This window comes from Schistocerca americana, chromosome 2 (assembly GCF_021461395.2).
Source record: "Schistocerca americana isolate TAMUIC-IGC-003095 chromosome 2, iqSchAmer2.1, whole genome shotgun sequence".
Lineage (NCBI taxonomy): Eukaryota > Metazoa > Arthropoda > Insecta > Orthoptera > Acrididae > Schistocerca > Schistocerca americana.
The window spans coordinates 392,585,069-392,609,701 of NC_060120.1; the positions used below are offsets into that span (position 1 = coordinate 392,585,069).

At 40.4% G+C, this 24,633-nt stretch overlaps 1 protein-coding gene across 1 annotated transcript in view; it reads left to right on the forward strand.

Moving 5' to 3' along the window:
- Positions 1 to 23,568, forward strand: part of LOC124595385 — a 106,140-nt gene extending 82,572 nt beyond the window's left edge. Inside the window, exon 10 of the mRNA XM_047134104.1 lies at positions 20,603 to 23,568. Within this exon, the coding sequence (XP_046990060.1) occupies positions 20,603 to 20,918 (316 nt within the window). The 3' untranslated portion in view covers positions 20,919 to 23,568. The remainder of the gene's footprint in view (positions 1 to 20,602) is intronic.
- Positions 23,569 to 24,633: the final 1,065 nt, after the last annotated feature.

Sequence of the window (24,633 nt, forward strand, 5' to 3'; positions counted from 1 at the left end):
TAAAAGTGGTGTTCCGCCGCCCATCCAACCTCCACAACATCCTAGTCCATCCCTATGGCACTCTCATCCCCAATCCCCCCTGTTTTGTTTGGCAGGAGAGCCAACACCGTGTTACTAGAGGAAGCCGAAAGGCACGCTTTTTAGCTCACGCAGGCTGGCATGAGGTCTGGAACAGGACAAGGAAATTAGACTTTAGAAAAAATCGGCCGCGGTCCGTTAGTATACGTCGGACCCGCGTGTCGCCGCTATCAGTGATTGCAGACTGAGCACCGTCACACGGCAGGTCTAGAGAGATGTCCTAGCACTCGCCCCAGTTGTACAACCGACTTTGCTAGCGATGGTTCACTGACAAAATACGCTCTCATTTGCCGAGACGATAGTTAGCATCGCCTTCAGCTACGTCATTTGCTACGACCTAGCAAGGCGCCATTACCAGTTACTATTGATACTGTGAATAATGTACTGTCCAGAGCGACGTTCACCATTAATGGATTAAAGTTAAGTATTCCACCAGCTACGTCCGTTTTTTCTAAAGTCTAATTTCCTTGTCCTGTTCCAGACCTCACGCCAGCCTGCGTGAGCTAAAACGCGTGCCTTTCGGCTTCCTCTAGTAACACGGTGTTGGCTCGCTTGCCAACCAAAACAGGGGGGATTGGGGATGAGAGTGCCATAGGGATGGACTAGGATGTTGTGGAGGTTGGATGGGCGGCGGAACACCACTTTTAGAAGAGATGGGAATATCTTGGGTAGGATGCCCCTCATTTCAGGGCATGATTATAGATAATCAAAGTCCTGACGAAGGACGTGGTTCATTCGTTGGTGCTATTGGGTGACAAGGGGAGGGAGGTGTTTGGTTCTTGGGATGGATGTGAGGATCAGATGTATATGGGGATATGGCATGGGAGATCTGTTCATGCATTAGGTCTGCGGGGGTGGAGGGGGGGGGTGTATTTCTTGTCTGTGAAGGCCGTTGTGAGGCCTTCATCCTATAGGATGGAGGAGTTGTCATCACTGCAGATATGTCTGTGATGGGTGGCCAGGTGGTATGGGAGGGATGTTTTAGTGTGGAAGGGGTGGCAGCTGTCAAAGTGCAGGTACTGCTGATGATTGGTGGGTTTGGTATGGAGATTGATATGGATTTGATATGGAGTTGTTGAGAATGTGGAGGAATGAAGATAAGGTGTCCGAGTCTTGGATCGAGATTATAAACATGTCATCAACAAACCTGAACCAGACCAGGGTTTGGGGTTTTGGGAAGCTATGAATGTTTCCTGTAGGTGGCCCATGAAGAGGTTGGCATAGGAGGGTGCTGTGTGGGCATTACAGCTCTCCCTTCCCTAATACACAAACAGATCTCCCATGCCATATCGCCTCACTCACCTGATCCTCACAACCATCCCAAGAACCAACAACAAAAAAACTGGTCCCCCGTCCCCCCTTGTCACCCACTACCACCTAAGACTGGAACGACTGAATCACGTCCTTTGTCAGGGCTTTGATTATCTATTATTATGCCCTGAAATGAGGGACATTGTACCCAAGATACTTCCATCCCCTCCCAAAGTGGTGCCCTCAGACGGCTCTCCACTCTCCCACGAGCTGCTATACACTTCAAAGTAAAGCCCTGTACCTTTTGCTTTTGTACCTATCAGCAGCGTAGTGCTTCTGCCTTTCAGTGAATCATCTCCTTTATTTGTAAATAATTTGTTATTCTCAACCAGAACTTTCCATACATTTATAATAATTGAAGTATCTCTTCTGCTATCAACTGTTCCATGCAGTTTCTTTTCGTATACCTATGTTTGTCTGTCCAACTTCTGTAATTGCCCTTTTTGGATATGTCTATTCTCTTCAACTGTACTGCCTACATGGTATTCGTTATTGCAGTAGCTACAGCCTCAGAGAACTTCTTTCTGTGCGTTCTTGAATTTCCCTGATTTTATTGTCATACTCCAGGGCCACATTTAGGGTCACTGTCGAGGGTATAGCCCTAATACTGTGATAAGGACTCATTTATAATCATAAAATATGTAGACATAATTATTTTGCGTGGGCTCCTTCAGCTGAATGTTTCAGTGGGCAGCTGAGCAAACTTTCTATTACTTTAATCAAAGTCTCAGTGACACCTGAAAACCCAACACTTTAGTCACTGAGAAATTGAAGCTAAGTTGGACTATTAGAGCTTTTATCATATTTCACCAACTGTTTCCATGGAAGTTTTGAAACCTCGAGGGATACTCAAAAGTAAAGGAGCAAAACAACACTGTGCGTATAATTAAAGTCTTTATTCAAAAGTAATCACCAGGGGCCTGAGCACAACTACTATCTCATGAGCCAAAGGATTCCCTATTCCCAGAATTCCTGTTGCTGTGACAGGAGCCAGTCCTCCATTGTGTCCTTCAGTTTATCCTCCAAGTTGAAGTGCTTCCCTTTTAGAGGTCTTTTTTAGCAGACAAAAAACATGGAAGTCACAGGATGATATGACCGGGCTGTAGGGCAGATCTTCAAGCTGCTCCCACTTGAACTTGGCCGTTACACTTGACCTCGGAGACTTGTGGATATGTGTTATCGTGGAGCAGAATCACTCCCTCAGTGAGCACCCAAGGCCACGTGCTCTTGATGGACTTTGCTACGGAGTGTCTCACATTACACGTCACTGTTCATGGTTTTTCCATGCCCAAGGAATTCGAGGAGTATCAGATGTCAGATGTTGAGAAGATGGCGGGAATCACCTTTCCTGCTGAGGCCACAGCTTTGAATTCTTTAGTGGGAGATGATAATGCACACTTCGCGTTCCCCGATGTCCCACTATGTTATCCCAATGCAGCATATTCTAATTTAAATCCGTTTGGTTCCTATGACATCTTTTGAACACTCCTTATAATTGGCAAATGAGTTTTCAGCGAAAATGTCACTTGAATCAAGCAGTTAAAATACTACTCCACATCATTCATTTGATTAATGCAGGAAGACAAAAATACCAGTAGTCCAAGCCCAGTGTTGCCTACATCAAAACAGAGTTTATTTGCAGTTTTCCTCCGTGTGCTTCTAATAGAGCAAACTGGTACCCATAAGAAGTAGTTGGAGACCCTGTATTAATTCCTTATTAGACACGATTTCTTCAGTTTATACCAATATGAATATTCTGTGTATGTTGCCCTCCAGAGCTTTACACTGTAAGATAAGATTTGTGTGGCTTTATCATACTCATCGCGTAGTCTATGCTTAGGGGCTTCTTCTTCTTCTTCTTCTTCTTCTCCTCTTCCTATACTTATCAAGTGTAGATGTTTCTTAAAGTTCTCGTGGCCATGGAGTTTAATTTTTTTCCTGTTCAAGTTCAAGATTACAGAACTTTTCTTGAAACATGACTTCGTCATCATTAGCTTACCATGTTTTTGGTTTTGGATTGTAGTCCAATTTTCTACATGCTGCCTCCTGATCCAGCTACATAGTTTTGATTTTATCAGCACCTTGGTGATGGACGGGACATGGTCTGTCCAATAAGTGGATTTGTTGCCCCTGTCATGGCCTGTCCATCAGCTTGTTCATTGGCATTAATTCCTGAGTGACCAGGGACCCACAGCAGGTTTATCTTGTTGCTTTCCCCTAGTCTTCCAAGGACTTCATGGCATTCTGTAACGATATTTGATCTCATAGCAAGAGCTGATAAGAGACTTCAGAGCCACTTGGCTGTCTGAATACATGTAGATGCTATGATCCTTATATCACCTACTCAAATTCGCCTCCTGCCACACACTGATAGTGGATACTTCCAACTGGGATACTGTGGCCAGCTTTCTTATAGAGACTTCTCTCCCTCCCTTTGGCCCAGGTTGTACACTAAATACTATGGCCCCATGTCTCCTGAACAGTGTTATGGTTGTGTACACTGTTCTTCCTATTGTTAAGTGAAGGGTTTATTGAAGCAGTGGGAAGTTGATGTGTGGTCTGCCGACATGTGCCTGACCATTCTTATATTTACCACACTCACTATGTTGATGTGAGATTTGGATGCCCAAAAGGAATCGTGTTGTTTCCGGTTTTTAACCTGTATGCTCCTGCCGCTGCCTCCATTGTAAACCAAAGGCATAATATGGGCATGTTGAGCATGGTCTCCATCCCAGCAGTGGGTGTGCTGTTGATACCACTAAGCAGGCCAATCTCTGCACCTTCCCATCTTCTGTTCTATTTCATTCCGCCAAAATGCTGCCCCATAAATTACCATAAATCGTATCACAGTGGTATATGCAGTATGTACTCCTGAGTTCAGATGCCAGTTTTTACTGCAGGCCCTTCTAGTGTTCATAAGAGTACTTTTTGTGTTGGAACCTATATTCTTTATATGAGGGGTCTGTGATAGTTTTGCATCCAAGGATATACTTAGATTCTTCACTACCCCCTCCTGTTGTAGAGTTTCATTGAGGAGCTTGAGATTCCAGTGTATGTGTTGGATTTGCTTCCTTGTAAATGGTACTACAACATTTTTCTTGGGACTTGGCCCTAGATCCTGTTTTCTGCACCAGTTTTTCACATTGTCTAGTGCACATTGTGCCAGTGTGCTAATGGTACTAGCAAATTTGCCAAGTATTACTGTGAATAAATGGCATTCTGTAATGATCTTTGATCTCATAGCAAGAGCTGATAAGAGATTTCAGAGCCACTTGGCTGGGATGGAGACTATGCTCAACGTGCCCGTATTATGCCTTTGGTTTACAATGGAGGCAGTGGCAGAAGCATACAGGTTAAAAATTGGAAATAACAGGATTCCTTTTGGGCATCCAGAATCTCACATCAAATGCATCCGTGGCAATAGTAGCATCTAGTATCTAAGTCTTCAGTGAGTTAATTTGTCACTAGGTAGTAGGCACAAGACCCCTCGTTTTGGACACTCCCTAGTGGTATTGATCACCATTTCCTCATTCATCATGGTGGATGCTACCTTTCATCTACTTAGCATGGTCTTAAGCCACCTGCATATGGCAGTCTCAGCGCCGTGCTCTTCTGCAGCTCTAACCATGGATTCAGAGGTCATATTGGTAAACAACCTCTTGATGTGCAGTAAGATGCAGAGAGCTGTTTCCTGAAAGTGTAGAGCTTTTTTGACCTTTCCAACAAATTGGTGGTGCAGCTTGTCATGATTTACGTGGTTGATATGAATGTTGGTTTATTTGCAAAGTAACCTCAGTCGGCTTCTTCTCCCTCACATGCGCAATGACCAGCTTTTCTAATTTCTTTTGACGAATGGAGGTCAGACTGTTAAGTCTCATACCATTGCCTTGATATGACCAGTTCTCCCTGGCTTCAGAATGAAAACAATCCTGAGTGTGCTCCAAGCATTAGGAATGATTCTTGCTGCTAGGCTACACTAAACGGTTTACATTGTTCCACCATGGTACATTTCTGTTTGTGATCTTCTTGACGATTGTGCAGCCTTCTAACTATGCAGTCGTAGTGGCAGATGTCACTGCAGCTGCCATTTCCTCAAGTCTCTATTTTGTTCCTTATTGAAGTTCTGACTTCAGATAAGCATGAGTTTAGGTCTATCTCATATGAGACCCAGTCTGTTTTCCTGATATTTCTATAGGCTATGGTCTGTTTAACACTCATTTCAATTTCGTACACTGATCAGCCAGAACCACCGACCTACTATCGATATAAACCCAGCCAGCCGATAGCAGTGCCAACTGTCGAGGAATGACTGCTAGCCATCCGTACGCACAGTACATGTAATATCAGTGTAGAATGGGGAAGGTGCGCAATCGATCTGGGTTTGACCGGGGGCAGATTGTGATGGCCCAGAGGCTCAGCACGAGCATTTCACAAGCTGTATGACTTGATGGGTGGTCGAGGAGTGCTGTGTTGAGGGCCTTCAACACATGGCGAAACTAAGGTGAAACCGTGTCCAGATGTGATGCGGTTGGGTGGCTACCCCTCATTACAGATATTGGATGTTGTAGGCTGGGCAGGCTGGTAAAACAGGACAGACAGTGAACTGTGGTGGAACTAACATCAGGTTTGAATACTGGGCAGAGTAAAAGTATGTCTGAACACACAGTGCACTGAACGCTTATAGGCCTCTGCAGCCGATGACCCATGCATGTGCCAATGTTAACACCACGACATCGGCAACTACGACTGAAATGGGCACGTGAGCATCAGCACTATAAATTGGCGCAGTGGCAGAGCAGTATATTGTCTGATGAATCCCGATACCTTCTTCATCTTCTGATGGAAGAGTGTGAATCTGTTGTTTTCCAGGGCAACAGTTTCTTGACTGTGGGACGGAGACAAGCTGACGGCAGCTCCATTGTGCTCTGGGGAAAATTTGCATGGGCATCCATGGGTCGAGTAGAGCTCATACAAGGCACCATGATGGTCAAGGAATATTGTACACTGGTTGCAGACCATGTGCATCCTTTCATGATGATGATATTTCCTGGTGGCAGTGGCATTTTTCAACAACATAATGCGTCATGATGCAAGGAGTGTGATGGAGTGGTTTGGGGAACACAGCGGCGAGTTCCAGATGGTGTGCTACCCCCTCCACCAACCCACCCAACTCGCCAGATCTGAACTCTATTGAACACATCTGAGACATGATTGAATGTGGGATCAGAGCTCATTGTCCCCCTTCCTGGAATTTACAGGAAATTAGGTGACTTGTGTGTGCAAATGTGGTGCCAACTCTCTCTCCAGTGACCTACCAAGGCCTCATTGTTTCCTGTTTCTATGCCACGACGCATCACTAATTTTATCTGTGCCAAAGGTGGCGTACTGGCTATTGGGTAAGTGGTCATAATGTTCTGGCTGATCAATGTATATACTTAATGTACATCTGGTCAGATAACGATGGCTCCACCACCATGTACCATTGTCTGACGTAACTACCCGTTAGGGTGCACTCAAAAGTTACTTTGGTTACCTCTTCCCTACTTCTGTACCTGAAAGTAGAATCCCTACCCCTGTTCAAGATTTCCAGATTATTTTCTAGCAAAAATTCAAGCAGGTGCTCACCTTTACTGCTCGTGTCACTGTTCCCCCACACCAGGTTGTGAGGATTGGCATCAAACTTGCAGCAGGTGTTCATTCTGCTGTGTGCAACAATTTGCCAGTCTCCTCACTTCATGGGAAGGAAGAGTACTGTCCTCATGAGGAAGGTAAGCTGAGACCAATGCAATTTCCCTTGTGCTTTTTCCTCATGTTGGTTCATCCTGTTCGTCACTAAGTTCCCAAGCAAATGCCCGGTATCAGTATGAATGAAATTCCATTCTTAACATAAATGCACGTTCTGGAGTTCTTTAGATTTCCAGCATACATCAACTTGCCTCCATTTCCTCCGAGGCCTAAAATACCTCCTTTACATAGATAGGGTTGCTGGATCAGGGCCACATCCATCCAATGTCTTCCCAGGAAAAGACTGAGGGAGGCAGTTGCCCTTTACTGTGTTGCAGGTTTAGCTGCAAAACCTGCTGTCTCCAATTTGCTGCCATGGTTGCTTCTGATGTCTTTGGTTTTGCTGACAGCAACCTGCGAGTACCCTAAGTACAATTTCAGGCCCTGTTCTCGCATTGCTGCCAGGCGTTTCTCGCCGACTTCTGTGTCAAGACCTTCTGGTTCTGCATTCTTATTTTTTAGAACAGAGTTTTGGAGAAGTATCCTTAAGAAGTCTTGGTACCCAAATTGGGTCTCAAAGAACTAAGCTGCTATCTTCACCAGTAGCTTTGCCTTCCCCCACAGAGATATCTTGTGCACCACCTCCTTAACCATTCCACTGTTCCCCTCCACACAGAGACGAAGTGAAGAGCAGATAGACCCTCCTGAATTAGGCTACACCCCCCCCCCCCCCCCCCCCCAAAATCTTTTCGAAGAGAACCAACTGAACAAGTTCCTTTACTGCAAGGTGATGCTGACTGATAGCTGTACTTGTTGGCTAGCTGCTGTCCTGAAAAACAAGACTGCAGTGCTATAGATCTGTTTCCCTATTTCCTGCCTAGGCTTTTTCTGGATCCATGTATCCTGAAAAATGGGAGTAGTAGACTTCTCCCTTATTCTCTTGCAGCGGTAGAAGGGGGTCTTTTTTGGAGGTCTTTGATTCAAGACCTTTTAGTTCCATTCATTTATGTTAAGGATCACATAAATAATGAGAAGGTACTGAATAGAACTGGAGAGAAAAGAAATTTGTGGCACAATGTGACTATAAAAGCGGATCGGTTGGTAGGACACATTCTGAGGCATCAAGCGATCACCAGTTTAGTGCTGGAGGGAAGTGTGGGGGGTAAAAGTCATAGAGGGAGACCAATAGTTGAATACAGTAAGCAGATGCAGAAGGGTGTTGGTTGCATTAGCTACTCAGTGATGAAGACGCTTGCACAGGATAGCATGGAGAGCTGCATTAAACCAGTCTTCTCACTGAGGACCACAACATGTGTTTAGGAAGCCATTCTTTACTTTCATTTTCTGTTTTTCTTTGAGGCATTTCCTCCTCTGAGCCCCAAGCAAGGATTTGATCTTGATCTGGTCCAACTTCTCAGTAACAGTTTCCACTCGGTGGACTGGTCTGTTGCCCGATCCAATCGCGGAAACAGCTTCCATTGTTTCAGCCCTTATTCTTGGGTGATTGACGGCTCATCAAGTCCCTCAGTTTTGTTTTTGTTTTTTTTGTGTTTACCATTGTGGCCCCATGAGAATTTAGGATCTTTCTTGAGGCTCCATTAATGATACATCTTTGCATGTGCCTCTGACCCTGCAGCACAGATTGCCTCTCACTTTGTGTCGGATGTTTGGGAATTGCGAAAGGACTGTGGGAGTGGATAGGAGTGAAATGGGATGTTATGGGACATTCTTCATCTGGTTTGTCCACTGAGGCCTATCTGGCTTGGGAGACCCTACCAGCAGCTGGCAGCATAGCCCTAAGCTTCTTGTGAACACGCAAACCATTCTGCCTGCAGGAACAGTACTCCTACCATGTGGTGTCCCCTGGAGACAACTCTGTATCATTAGACTTGGATGCAGATGAAGGCCATTGATCAGCTCACTTCAGTGTTTCAAGTATTTAGAGGCGCACAAAACTGAAAGATTTGTAGCATTCATACATTCGTACCAAACTGGGGCCAAAAAACTAAGACAATTTTCAAGCCTTGAGAAAAATTTTAAAAGAGCTTTGTTTTTATTTATTATATAGTGTATGGTGTACTGCATCACTTGAATTAAATTTAAAAGGTGTGCAATACAAATATTAAGTATGCATATAAATCATGCAGATCATATGAAAATAAGAAGATAGCGAGAAAAGAATAGAAAACCAGAAAATTTACAGAAACACTATTACACCTGAGTGTACATTTTGCTGATGCATTATACTGATTTTTTTTTATTGGAAGCAGGAATTCAGAGTGGTCACCCATGAAGACTGTCAAAGGGCAATCTTCAACTGTGTGTTTGCCTGGCAGTTCCACAACTGCACTTGGGAGAAGCCATTTTCTCCCATCTGTATGAGTCAGCCTGTCTACCATAGTTTGTTCGAATTCCATTCAGGGTGGAGCAGATTTTGTGAGGCCAGTCAAATCCGTATGATATGGTTGGTAGGTGAGGCATATTGTGAAAAGTGGGGTGTGACTGTGTGGTCCATTCCTCTTTCCAGCAATCAGTTAGGCTGAATCAATTTTAATCCAAAATTATTGTGCTTTTTAGGGGTAGATATTTAGAATGCTGTCTGACTCTCTCACAGTTGGGGGATGTCTTATTGGATTTGTAAAATAAGGTTGCTCTCAGACTTGAAGAAAATAAATACAGACAGCAGTAATTTTATTAATTATTTTTATTGGACTACCAGTTTCAGTGCCCCATTGGCACCATCTTCAGCCCCCTATACGCGTAGATAGATAAGTCATCTAAACATCCATGCTATTATAGGGATCACTAATTTCAGCTGGCTTCTGTAGATTTCTGAAACTCCTCTGCAAACGTGGACTTTCCACACTTCAAACAACAACTCATTAGAGATGTAAAGAGTCCATGACTACAGAGAATTTCAGACATCTATGGAAGCCAGTTGAAATTAAGTGATCCTTATAACAGCATGGACATTCAGATGACTTATCTAGCTACATGTATAGGGCCTGAAGACGGTGCCAGTAGGCACCGAAACTAGTAAACCACTAAAAATAATAAAATTACTGCTGTCAGTATTTATTTTCTTCAAGTCTTTCTCCCGCTGCAGTCCCATTCCATTTATACAAAATGGAACTACAGGAAAGTTGTTCTTGGGGCTTATTCCGAGTGGTTTCTCTCATTTCGGGTGGGGATATATTTCTTAATACAGGCAGCCAATAGGTTAGTATCCCCTTTATTGTGCTATTGTAATGTGCATAGTTCAGTTTAGGTGGACATTGATGCAACTAGCCAAACCGCTGCACAATATGCTGTTAGCGGATAGATTAGATGTAAAGGTGAAGTCCATAGCATAGCATCGCATCTGAAGACCCTCACACCCCATGAAGTGCCGGCAAATTTCTGCAATATGTTACTGTTGTTTCTAAATTTGGCAGCTGTGTTTGAGAGATGATTCTTGAAGCTCAGTTTTCTTCTGGGGTTTATTGAGGGACAGTAGCTTGTAATTGTACTCAAAGTGAATACTGTGTTCCCTCTTGGCTAGCACCCCCCCCCCCCCCCCCCAAAAAAAAAAAAAAAATCATATATCATATTCAAACTTCCATGAGGTGGTTCAGGCATATCAGCTATGTATCTCGGCGGAAGTTCATTGTTTTGCTTCATTTATTACCCATAACCACTTGGAAGCATCTGTTAGGAAGTCCAACATTGATAAGGTTGATGCCTTTTAGCAGTAGATTGCTTTTATTGCATTTAATATCATGCCCTGTCTCCAAACTATTTTGTATCCTGCCATAAGGTTGATAAACTGGATAAACTGATACTGCAGAGTTCTATGGCATGCCAGTGTAGAAGCTGACTTCCAAATTTTCATTTGTGTGAAACCACGTTTGCCAGATAGATCCAATTTTTGCTAAATTTTTGTGTCAGTACTCTTGTGTATGGTGATACAATATGTTTTTTCAAGTATTTGTGAGTGCTGCAAAAAGCTAGTACTGTATCATCAGTTGCAAACTTGTCCTTGTAAGAAACTTTTGACCACAGTATCCTCACTCAAAACCAATTGTTCTCTAATTTCATCACATTTTTTGGGGGGGGGGGGGAGGGGGGCGAGGGGGGGGGGGGAGGATATGAGGTGGCAGCTTTCTTTCCTGCATCACCTCAGCAGAGCATATCATTTCATTTGAGAGTTGTTACGAGCTTCCTGCTAGAAGTGACTTATTTTGATTTTCCTGTGGTATTTTAAGTTTCAGTTGTTAAACTTCTTGCATGTTTGTGTGTTTACTAACCACAGTCCTACTTTCAATAACTGGATAGCATTTTATTCCACCTCCTTTAGTATGGATAGAGTCTGTGACAGCTGTGCTCAAATGAAAGCTGAGTTGATGACCCTTCACTCACAAGGCCCTTTTGGGATATGGCTGTGTACATATCAGAGGGAGTAATGCCAGATGTAGAACGGGTGTTTCCTCATGCCATGAAGAGCAAAGGGTTGCAGCCAGCTGTAGGGGGTGGCTCATGTTGTTACTAACAATATGTTCTGCTTTGGATCAGAAAAGATTCTATTTTTGGACTGCTATTTGAAATGGTAAAGACTCCCAGTCTTGCTTGGGGATGAAACCTTTGATACAGAGCTGAGTGGAGGGTCTCAGTCAGAGGCTCAGATAGTTATGTGACCATGTAGGCTGTAGATTCCATGACCTGCACCATAGGGTTGTGGGCTTTTGAGTTACACTTAATAGGACAGGGGTCCATTACACACAGGAGGCGGCTATATTTGTAGCAGATACAGTGTGGAGGGGATTGGGTGTATTTTAGGTTAGAGGATCTCAGAAAAGCACAGAAAGGGCTTCAGTATCAAAGGGTGCAGGGCAAACACATGACGAGGGTAGACGTAGGGGTAAATAGTCATAACTGTGTTGGGAAAGAACCAGTGCAAGCACTAACAGAAGGCACTGAACCTCAAATCATTATGTAGGTATTGAAAGCTGGCTATAGCTGGAGATAAGTTCAGCTAAAATTTTTAAAAAGGCTCTTGCTGTGTTCATAAATGATAGATTAAATACAGTTGATGGTGGAGTGTTTAGTGCTATTAGAAGTAGTTTATCTTTTATTGAAATTGAAGTAGATGGGTTCTATTGTTTAGTATGGGTGGAGATTATAGTTGACAACTGGAATCAGTTAGTAATTGGTTCCTTTTACTAACCACCACCACCTTCTGAGGCCCCTCCCCCTCCCCTTCTGACTCAACATGACACAGGTTCTGAGCGCTGAACAATTCAAAGAAAACTTGAGTCTCATTTCAGGTAGGTACTGCAGCTTGTGGTCTAGTGGCTAGTGTTGCTGCCTCTGGATCACAGTGTCCTGGGTTCGATTCCTGGCGGGTTGGGGATTTTATCCATCCGGGGACTGGGTGTTTGTGTTGTCCTCATCATTTCATCATTATTCGTGGAAGTGATGAAATTGGATTGTGTAAAGATTGGGACTTTGTACCGGCGCCAATAACGCTGCAGTTGAGTGCCCCACAAACCAAACATCATCATCATCATCATCAAATAGGTGCCCCCACTCATACAATTATAGTTGGTAGGGACTTCAATCTACTCTCACTGTGTTGTAAAAAATATGTTTTTAAAGTCAGTAGTAGCATAAAGTGGAATCTTAGCTTTCTCCAAAAATTATTTTGAACAATTAGTTCAGGAGCCCACTCGAAGTGTAAATGTTTGCGTAAACACACTTGACCCCTCAGAGATGAATAATGCTGAGCAAACAGGGAGCATCATGATGAATACAGGGGTTAGTGACCACAAGGAAGTTGTAGTGAGACAGAATATCATAATGTCCAAATCCACAAAAAATGGAGAATATATCTATTTTTAAAAAGCAGATAAATATTTGCTTGACGCTTTCATAAGAGAGAGTCTCCACGCCTTCCAAGCCAACTATGTAAGCATAGATTGTGTGGCGTAAATAGAAAGAAATAGTATTGACAGCAATTGAGACATACATACCAAATGAATTAATAAGATTATATCTAAATTGAAGCTGGAGGGGGAGAAAGGAAAGAAAAGGGAAGGGATTACGGATGTCAGCTGCATAGGGACATTACACTGAGTCAACAGTGACAGTTGAAAATGTGTACCAGACCAGGATTGGAACCCGTGATCTCCTGCTTACTTGGGAGATGCATTAACCATTGCATGTCCAAAAGAACAGACACCATACCCATGGTATTCAAGACTGTCGCAGAAGCAACGAAAAAGGCATGCCAATTTTAAAAGAATGCAAAACCTCCAAGAATGCCCATGTTTTACTGAAGCTCAAAATTTAGCATGGACTTCAATGTGAGATGCTTGTAATAGTTTCCACAGTGAAAGTCTGTCTTGAAATTGGGCAGAAAATCCAGAGAGATTTGATTCTTATGTGAACTACACTACCAGCAAGACACAATCAATACATCCACTGGATGGTAATAATGGTTTTGTTACCAGTGATAGTGCCATTAAAGTGGAGTTTTCCAAAACTCCTTCACCAAAGAAAACAAAGTAAATACTCCAGAATTCAAATCAAGAATGACTGCCAACACGAGTATCTTAGACATAGATATCCTCGGTTTAGTGTAGCAGTTTAAATTACTAAAGGCAATGCCTCTGATCCAGATTGTATATCAGTTAAGTTCCTTTCAGATTATGCTGATACAATAGCTCCATACTTAGCAGTCATATACAAGGGGCATTTGAAAAGTTCATGCAAAAATAAAAACTACTTTTGTGTTTAGGGTAAACCTTTTTTATTTTTCGACATAGTCTCCTTTTAAACTTATGCACTTCATCCGACACTGTTCTAATTTGTTGATCCCTTCTGAATAATAGGAATTGTCCAAGTCTGCAAAATAGCTATTAGTTGCTGCAATCACCATCTCATTTGAATAAAATCTTTGTCCCGCCAGCCATTTCTTCAAATTGGGAAACAAGCGGTAGCCCAAGGTAACCAAGTCTGGAGAATAGGGGGGATGTGAAATGAGTTGGAATCCTATTTCCATTAATTTTGCGACCACAACTTCTGAGGTGTGTGCTGGTGCGTTGTCGTGATGGAAAGGACTTTTTTGTGGTCCAATCACCAGCATTTTTTTTGCAGCTTAGTTTTCAAATGTTCCAATAACGATGAATATGCACCTGTAATAGTTTTACCCTTTTCCTGATAGACAATGAGGATTATCCCTTGCGAATCCCAAAAGACAGTCGCCATAACCTTTCCGACTGACGGAATGGTCTTCACCTTTTTTTGGTGCAGAATCTCCCTTAGTAACCCATTGTTTAGATTGTTGTTTGGTCTCAGGGGTGTAGTAATGTATCCATGTTTCATTCAAAGTGACAAAACGACGCTTTAAGTCCTGCAGATTCTTCCTGAACAGCTGCAAACGATTCCGTTTTTGGTCAAGTGTGAGTAGTCGTGGACCCCATCTTGTAGATAGCTTTCTTATGTCCAAATGTTTATGCAAAATATTATATACCCATTCATTCAAGATGCCCACAACACTGGCAATCACCCTCACCTTAACTCTTCTGTCATCCATCACCATATCATGGATTTTATCAATGATTTCTGGAGTCGTAACCTCCACAGGGCATCCAGAGCGTTCAGCAACACTTGTGCCCATATGACCACTCTGAAAATTATGAAACCACTTATAAACTGTTCTAATCGAAGGTGCAGAGTCACCGTAACGTTTATCAAGCTTCTCTTTAGTCTCCTGAGACGTTTTGCTTTTTGTAAAGTAATGTTTAATCACCTCACGAAATTCTTTTTCATCCATTTTTTGACAATCACCCGACTTCCTTGATTCACACGAATGCCAAACACAAAGAATTAGACAAGTATGGCTGAAACTTGGTGTGTGTTCTTTCCAAAGATGCTACTAACCAAACATGACCTCGATACACGCTGGTGGTGCCATCTCTCGGACTTTGCATGGACTTTTCAAACACCTCATGTACAACTGGCTACTAGACGAAATATCTGTACCTAAAGACTGGAAAGTTGCACCGGTGACACCCAATTCTGAGAAAGGAAATAGCAGTAGTAATCTGCTGAATGATATATCCAATCGCTGACATGAAATTATCGTTCTTGTGAAACACAACTGGCTCTTTATTCGCATGAAGTAATGACTGCTGTCAACAGCGGATCTCAGATTGATTCCATTTTTATAGATTCCCAGAAGGCTTTTTGACACCAGTCGTCACAAGTAACTTCTAATCAAATTGTGTGCCTCTGAAGTATTGTCTCACTTGTGCAGCTGTATTTATTATTTCATCTCTGAAGTGTAGCCCCCTGGTTCTGAGTCGAGTGGAAGGCTTTAACAAGAGACTGCAAAAGTTCTGTGACAAGCATGGCTGTGAATTCCTTCCTAGACTATGTCAAAGGGGTGAGATCGGTACGGCCCCCTAATGGTTCAGGTGTGCACTATATGTCAGAGGCTGCTACCAGGCAGCTGACTGTTTTAGGCGACTCTCCATCCGGTCCAGATAATGATAGCTGGAGGAGATCTGGAAGTATCCGTGTAAGATCCAAAGAAATGCCCCCTGTCCCCCAGGTGAGAGTATTAGAATCCTGGTTAACTTTTGAAGCATTCACAGTAGTGTGCCAGAGTTTAAAGTGCTCATAAAAAGCCGTGAATCATGCAATAATATTTGGTTCAGAAAGGTGGTTAAGACCAAAAGTTGACAACAGTGAGATTTCTGGTGAAAATTAAAGTGCAATTCAAAAGATAGACTAATGGGAAATGGAGCTAATGTATTTGTCGCAGAAGACAAGAAACTTATGTTGTTGCAGTGCCTGCCTTGTTAAGAAGAATGATGCAGAGTTCCTTCTGACATGCACACATGTCCAAAGGAGAAGGCACTGCAGCAACTACAGCTGTCATGAAATACAGCTTACACAGCCGATGGTTGTTCGCATTTGCAACTGCGAATACATTCTAAGTATGCATGTCCAAATGAACAGTGCATTGTTCTTCTTAACAATGCAGGCACTGCAATATCACAGTTATCCACAGATACCAGGCAGCAATTTTCAGTTAAAATGCCCTCTCTTGGAAGGAAATTACAAATTGGTTGTGCATGAATAGCCAAGGGAGTTAAGGGAGCTCCTCACATAAAGCAGGAAATCCGGGTTCGAGTTATGGTCTGGCACAAAGTTTCATTGTTGTCATTCCCTTGTAAAGATGACAGATGTTCATATTTGCAACTGCATATACATTTCATGACAAGAAACTTAAATCCAACAAGATAGAAATTGGACCTGCATGCGAGATTGTTTCGGCAAGATCCGTATCGGGGCTAGGGATACGATTGTAATCGGGTCCTTCTATTGACCACCAGACTCAATTCTTGATGTAATCAGAAACTTCAGAGTAAACATTAGTTCACTTGTGTAGAAGTTCCACAGTCATACAGTAATCGTTGGTGGAGACTTTAATCATTCAGCAGTCAATTGGGGAAATTACAGTTTTGTTAGTGGTAGACATGACAAGACATACTGTGAAACATTTTGAAATGCCTTTTCTGAAACTACTTAGAACAGATAATTCGGGAAACACCCCCCCCCCCCCCCCCCCCCAAGCAGGAAATATGTTAGATCTAATGATAACAAATAGACCTGACCTCTCTGAGGACATCCACATTGAAACTGGTGTCGGTGACCCTGAGGCAATTGTAACAACAATGATTACCAAAGTACAAATGGCAACTAAAGCAATTAGAAGAATTTATAAGTTCAGTAAAGTGTATAAAGAAGCATATCTCAATCAGGAACTTGAAACTTTTAGTCTAGGCGAAGAGTGTGGAGAGGAACTACGGTTTAAAGATTAGTTGACCATGATTAATATGTACCCAGTAGAACAGTCTGTGATAGGAGGGATACAGTCACAGTAAAGAAACTCATAAAGAAATATAATACTGCATAATAGATGTAATGGTCTCGGAAACATATACAGCCAGGAGAGTGGTGTGCTGACCTCTTGCCCCTCACTATCTGCATCCAGTGACACCTGTGGGCTGAGGATGACATGGTGGCTGGTCGATACTGTTGGGCCTTCATGGCCTGTCCAGGAGGAGTTTAGTTTTTTTATAATAGATGTAAAACAAAGCATACGGCTGTAAATAGGCAGATACTAAATGAAACACATAAAGATCAATGTGTGAAGAATATCAAAAAAATCTTTCACAAAATCCAAAGAAATTCTGGTCATATGTAAAGGCTGTTAGTGCCACCAGAGTTAGTGTCCGGTCTCCATTGAATGTGACAGGAAGTGAAATTGTGGGTAGCAAAGCAAAGGTGGGAATGCTAAACTCCATTTTCAAATATTCCTTTACAAAGGAAAACCCATGAGTATTTCCCCACTGAAAAGATGAGTAAAATTGATATTAAAGTGGTTATAATAGAGGGAAACATTCCACGTAGGAAATATATATCTAAAAACAAAGATGATGTGACTTACCAAATGAAAGTGCTGGCAGGTCGACAGACACACAAACAAACACAAACATACACATAAAATTCAAGCTTTTGCAACAAACTGTTGCCTCATCAGGAAAGAGGGAAGGAGAGGGAAAGACGAAAGGATGTGGGTTTTAAGGGAGAGGGTAAGGAGTCATTCCAATCCCGGGAGCGGAAAGACTTACCTTAGGGGGAAAAAAGGACGGGTATACACTCGCACACACACACACATATCCATCCACACATATACAGACACAAGCTGTGCCTCAATGCTCCATTTTGGGGGCGATCCTGTTCCTATTCTCTGTAAATGACTTATCCATTAATATTAACTCGCCATCAGTTCTGTTTGCAGATGATACTTGTGTTATAATAATTGAAGATGACGATGCAGAAAAAAAATCCGAGCTCCATCATAAGCACATTGGGTACCTTAGAAAACTAGTTTCAGCTGAATGGGTTGAAACTGAATATTGCAAAAACCCATATGGTACATTTAAAAATCAAACAATCAGAATATGTGGAACTTAAAATAAAACATAAAAATCAACCTATGAAAAATGTCAAATTCCTGTGACTAAATGTGGACAAGAACTTAAGCTGGAATACACATATTGACTTCTTGTCAAATAAACAAAGCTGATTTGCATTTGCAGTGCAAATGCTAGGAAATTCCACTGACATGAGTACACAAAAAATTGCTTATTATAGTTATTTTGAATCTGCCATTAGATATGGGATAATTTTTGGGGGAAGTTCAAATAGTGTATCTCGGATACTGAAACTGCAAAAGAAAATTGTCCATCACATGTGTACTGCACAGCAAACAGAGTCTTGTTGCCCATTATTTTGGAAACTACAAATCCTAACTGTTCCCTCCACATATGTTTATGAAATCATAATCTTCGTACACAGCAGACAAAAATTATTAGAGGAGAACCATTTTAACCACACATTTAACACAAGAAATAATAATAGTTTTATGCTACCCACACACCAGTTGAAATTATATGCATGGCCTCCTCAGTACATGGGGATGGCAATATATAACAAGTTAATGGGCAAAAACATATTTAATATGATGCCAGAAATTTTAAAAATCAGGCCACAGCAAATTCTGTGGGAGAAATACTACTATTCAATGGAAGAATTCATAGAGGATGAAATGGAAATTAGAGCAAGGTGTATTATGATTTTGATGCTGTTTATTAACATCACCTGTTCTTTGTTTATGGTGAAATTTTACCACAATTTGACATGTCTCATGTCCCTGAATCAAATGATTTAGTTTGTGTACATTATGAGACAAATAAACCACGATTTACAATTACATTTTCGTCGTCTTTTTCTTACATTTGCTTAACAAACAATTTTGCCTTTAGTCACTGGATACTATTTTTAAAATTGAAATACTGATTTTTGCAGTGGCATGAAGATCAATTTTTTAAATATAATTGTTCATATTATAAAGTTAATTTTAATTAATGATATTGAATATCTTGATGATTTCAATCCTTTTCACACCTTAAATTAGCCCATATGCATACATTTAGATGTTTTACATAATTTACAATTGCCAATTATGTGATCAAATAGTAATTGGTCATTTCACCTATTTCTTCTTCTTTCTGCTTATCCTAGTCGTTCTTTGCAATATGTTGCAGTTGTTTGCATTTAGAATCCATTGACAGCCCTTACATCCAGAGCCAAACTTTTGCAGGTCTTTCTGCAAATATAATGCACTGCCCACAAATGGTCGTATGAAGCTCGGGCACATGCCTGATGCTACTGTAATGTCTGATGATGATTTACTGTTGGGAAGGACCAAATGAGTACCATTTTGTTGGAAGTCTTAAGTCAAGTCACCGACCTGGTCCTAGATTCTGTAATAACATTTTAGTCAGCAGGTGACATTGTAGACTTCCAGAAATCAAGGAAGACGACATTGACTTTGCTGCTGCCATTTACAGCCTAATGCATCTCACAGTCGGACAGAAAGAACTGACTTTCTCCCAATCATTGGTTGAAGACGGTATGTCAGTTCCTACAGTAGAGATAAATGTTCTCTAGAAGATTCATAATACGCAAAAATAAAACATTGTTCATTATTTGGCAACAGATTGACATTACAGACAATGCATCTGTACAATGACACTTCTTGAAAATGAGAATGAATTGAGGATTATCCAGTTGCTCTAGAAGTATACATTTATTTGTTGCAAGAAGAGTAGCAAATTATTTTGCATCATCTCTGTTGAACCAGATGGGTATACTGTCAAATCCAATGGCTTGCGTTCTAGTGAACAAGTTTAGCTGCTTTTTAGTTTGTGATCAGTTATCTTTTTACATGTTGTATCAGCATGTTTTATTTGGTGCTCTAAAGGGTGAACCATGGTAAAGGCCTCCTCAGTAAACATTTCAAACATAGTGTTCAGTATTTTGTCCTGTCAGTCACTGTGCCAGTAGGCCCAATAGTTACGCACTGATGACTGATGTATTAGGTAATATTGTTTAAGACAAAATCTTCGTAAAGCTCAACTTGCTGGATAAGATATTTGCCAATTCTTATTCATTCAATACTTCTTGAATCACTCTCATTACACTCACATCCATCTTTTCTTTGTCAAAAATCATTTGCGCCCCCCTCCCCCCCGCTTGTAAGAGCAACCAACTGCAATGTTCGACTCACCAAAGGCTTTTGCTCACCCAGGGGATACATTTCTTATTCTTCTTCCTTGACTTTCATGATGTCATTGTGTGCGTTTGATGTTATTGTGTAATGTGTATTACATGTGATAACAGGTCCAACCTTTAAGGTTGAAGACTTTGCTGGGTGACTGAAAAGAATATTTATGTTTTTACTGTGCTTTTGCAAGGGGAAAAATATGTATGATGTATATTGACTTATAATGATTGTTTCTTACATTTGTAATGTGTTGTTTTATTTCTAATGCTTTAAACCTAATGTTTCTGATGTTTTTCTGTTGGATAGAAAAAATCCACGTAAGCTGAGTGATAAGGATCTCTGGCAGATTTCATCAAAAATTGTTCGGAAGGACTGGCGCAATCTTGGCCGTACATTGGGCATTGAGGAGCAGGTATTACTAAATCTGGAACATGCTCATCACTCCATAGGCTTCCGGGAATGTGCATATCAGATGTTACTTGAGTGGAAGGGTCGAAAACCTCGCAGTTGTACCTTTGGTGAACTTTATTCAGCTCTCATGCATGAGGACATGGTTTCTGTGGCTAAGCATATGGTCAAAACTGTGACCACACGAGAAGAATCTGATGACTCATCTTCATGATAATGTGTCTGCCGAATTTAAGGATGAACATACTATATCATGCAAACTGATATGTCATATTATTTGTGCATAGTGGTGACATTTACCTTGTAATTTTTTAAATTATTGTGGTAGGTCTTTCTTTGATTTTAAGAAAGATGTTCATGTGCTGATAATTTTGTACCTTTTTGTACTCTTGACATTTTTTATTTTGCTTTGTATGTATAGCTCTTATAAGTTGTTCTACTCAGATGATTATCCTGTATAGTGATTGTATAGTGTATATAATTTAGATGTTGTGTGTTCAGCAGACTGTTCTGAGTTTTAATAGTGATCTGATACTGTCATTTTATCAGTTTCATTCCAAAATGCCTAGATTCAATTGTATTTATATGCTGTCTTTGTCATATTGTATTACCACAGAAAAATGATGTTTTATACACTCTTTCTCTTTGCCACTTACCTTGTCAGTGAATTTGTTTTGTGATGAATTATTAGCATCAGTTATATAACCACAAATTTGTGTGTAAGTATGGTTCACAAGCTAGGATTGTCTCTGTTGGTGTTGTAATTAATGGTATATTTTAATTTCCTGCAGTCTTAAATTGTGTTAATGAACTATTTTTGTATATCCTGCGATTCATCATTGCCCACTCACATTAGTTAACATTCTCAACTCTCACTTCCCCAGACTCCTGAATTTGTTACAAAGAAATTTACATCTGAGGATATCTTCTCCATCTCAGAAGAGCCTGATATTTTAAGATTGTCAACCACTGGTTTTATTGACTCCACTTGACCACAGCCAGAGTTTATTTTTTAAAAGTGCTGTCAAAATTGGGAAATTGGTGGACAGTTAAGACAAGTGTGCAAATATGGTGCTTTATCCCAGTTTTGAAAGTAAACCATATTATGTTGAAATTCTGCTTGAGGCTATGTAATGTTTGATCCATAGTAAATACGAAATAAATCTACAGTCCTGAAATTAAACTTTGCAGCACTGTCTTTCTTGTATGTGACAATGTTCACATAGATATGCAGTTCTCTCACAGCTTTATCTTAGAAAAACATTTATATTCATCCAGTATGAATTGTACATGCAAAATTTATTTACTGTTCCATAGATAACTGTGTGCTTTAGCCATTTATGGAGAGAAAATATTCTAAATATTATCATTTTCCAATTTTCATTTCTGTATTTAATATAATAACATAAACAGTAACAAATACATACATTCATTGTTTGAATTTTGACGTTAAAGAATTTTCTCATTACCTCTCTCTGCGAGTCAATAGACACTGTTTGAGTTCCTATTGACTTTGGTGTTTTTGGCATCATAAACTTATTCTTAAACCTCCCAAATAGCAAAGATCACTTTGCACACTTCTATGATGGTACTCAGCTCAGAGGTATGTGGTTTGAATTATCGTTAGGGATGGAATTTTTACATCATTATTTGACTGACAAGAGGATGAGTGGTGATGGCATTAAGTACCTAATCTGTGAACTTTATCAATGTTCTGGGTTGGATTCCAGTCATCTCTGCAGTGTCTCACAAAATGAGAGTTTAACACTGTTGAACCATTTATCAAATTAGGATGACCTTTTTGGTGCTATCTGAGAGAAATAGGCGATACGTCTACATTTTGTTTCACCCTCTTCCTCCTCACCATAATCATGACCCTCACCACCACCACCACCACCACCAACAACAACAACAACAACAACAACAACAACTTTTCTTATGAAATTTTCTTCGGAAACCAGCAGAATAATATGTTCATTTCGGAGCTAGAGTGCAGCAAGCTGCTTGCTTCTCATTTTCGCCAAAAGAGACTATTTGTTTCGTATGTTTTACTACCATAGATTTCTTTTGGTTGGTGTTATTTATAAAATAAATGTGAGTTCTACTTGTAGCACTTTTTAATACTTCATATTTTATCTCTCGACTCTCGTAAGTTACTGCTTATTTTCCTCCATAATTTTTATTTCTTCATATAACATTCAGAAAATGTTTATGTTACAACTCATCTTTGTGCTTTGCTATTATTAACTTTTTGCTATTATGCTTTGTTGATGTTTTAAATCTAGATACTTCATATATTGAAAATTATCCCATAGTACTCAGAGTTCTCTAGTATTCCTAGCACTGTTCGAAATTTTATTACTTGCAAATAATATTCTGTTTTCGTGCTTGTAAATTGGAAGTAATTGTGACGTCTGTTGACATTGGTATTTTAATTTATTTTTTGTGGGTGTTAATTGCTAAATTTGTAATTATCAAAGATCTTCTTTATTTGTGTTGTCCGTTATGCCAAAATGTTTTACGACAGTATTATTTTATGATGTATTTAAATCTTTTACTGGTAAATTGTCTGTGGCCAGTTGCCCTTTCATGAACAGAAGCAATAACTTGTATTACAGTTTGGTGAACTGAATTGGTTGGTGAGCATCACTGTAAATGCCTACACTGATGTGCCAGCAAAGACCATGTGACTCAATAGCAAGGATGAGTGTGAGGATACAAGGAATTTCTTGTAGACTAATATGACTGTGCATTCTGAAATCATCCCAGTTCACAGTGTTGATATGTACAAACTTTATATTTGTTAATTCATCGTTAAAGAATATAAGTTAAATGAAAAGAAAATTAAAAAGTATTGTACAGGACATGAATAGTTTCTCTTGATTATCCAAGCAAGTCTCTCACCAGGAAACTGATTATTTCTGATAATTCAAATATGGACTGCTGCTTGTAGAGTGGTGTGAATTACTTCCACCTTAATACACAACCATAGCTAACATATATTTTCCTTCATCCCTCTTCCTTCCCCTTCAACCCTTCTGCCAGAAGAAACAGCCACTGTCTCTGAAAGCTTGCACATTTCATAATCTTCTGTATGCATTTTCTCCTGCTGCCACTTGGTGAGTAGATTTTTTTTTGTCTATACATGTGTATTAACTAATATATGTTTTGATCATTGGAGGATAGAGAGAAGCATGTATTTTGAATGTCCATTACAACTCACAGTGGGAGGAGGCATTTTGTCTCAAAATGAAAGGGAAAAGGTGATCTGCAGTTTCCCACTGTCACAAGAGTGTAAAAAATTTAAATTGGTTGCTGGTTGATCATGCTAGAAATCAATGGAAAGAGATTAGAGGCCAAATTTAGAATTCTTAGCTATTCTGTCTTCTTTTTGTTCTTCATCTCCTCCTACAACTCCTCTTCTTCATTTTCTTCTTCTTCTTCTTCTTTCTTTCTTTCTTTCTTTCTTTCTTTAGAAGTTTCATAGTGTATTTGTATGGTCTTGGGAGCTTACGTGAAGTATGTACAACTACAGCCACAATAGAAGTCACTAGAAACTAATGTGCATATGCAAAATCATCTCCAACTCTAACTGCAACCTTAATTTACTTCACCATTGTAATCAATAATACCAGGACAATCATCAAAAGATATATTAATTATGTTTCAATGTCTGCTTGCTGTGAGCTGCTTTGTTCGTGATTGTCACTTGAATGTTCCAAATTTTGAATATATAATTTTGAACTTTTTCTTTGTTTTACATTTGATTTTCTTCCAACAACTGTACTGTCAAGTGTATACTGCCCGACAAAAAAAAGTGAAGCACCAAGATGAGATGGCTGGGTATCAATGTAATTTCAGACATGTATGGACAATTTGCACATTTGTAAATGATTAAGAGTTGCAGTTCTGTGTGACAGAAGAGTCAC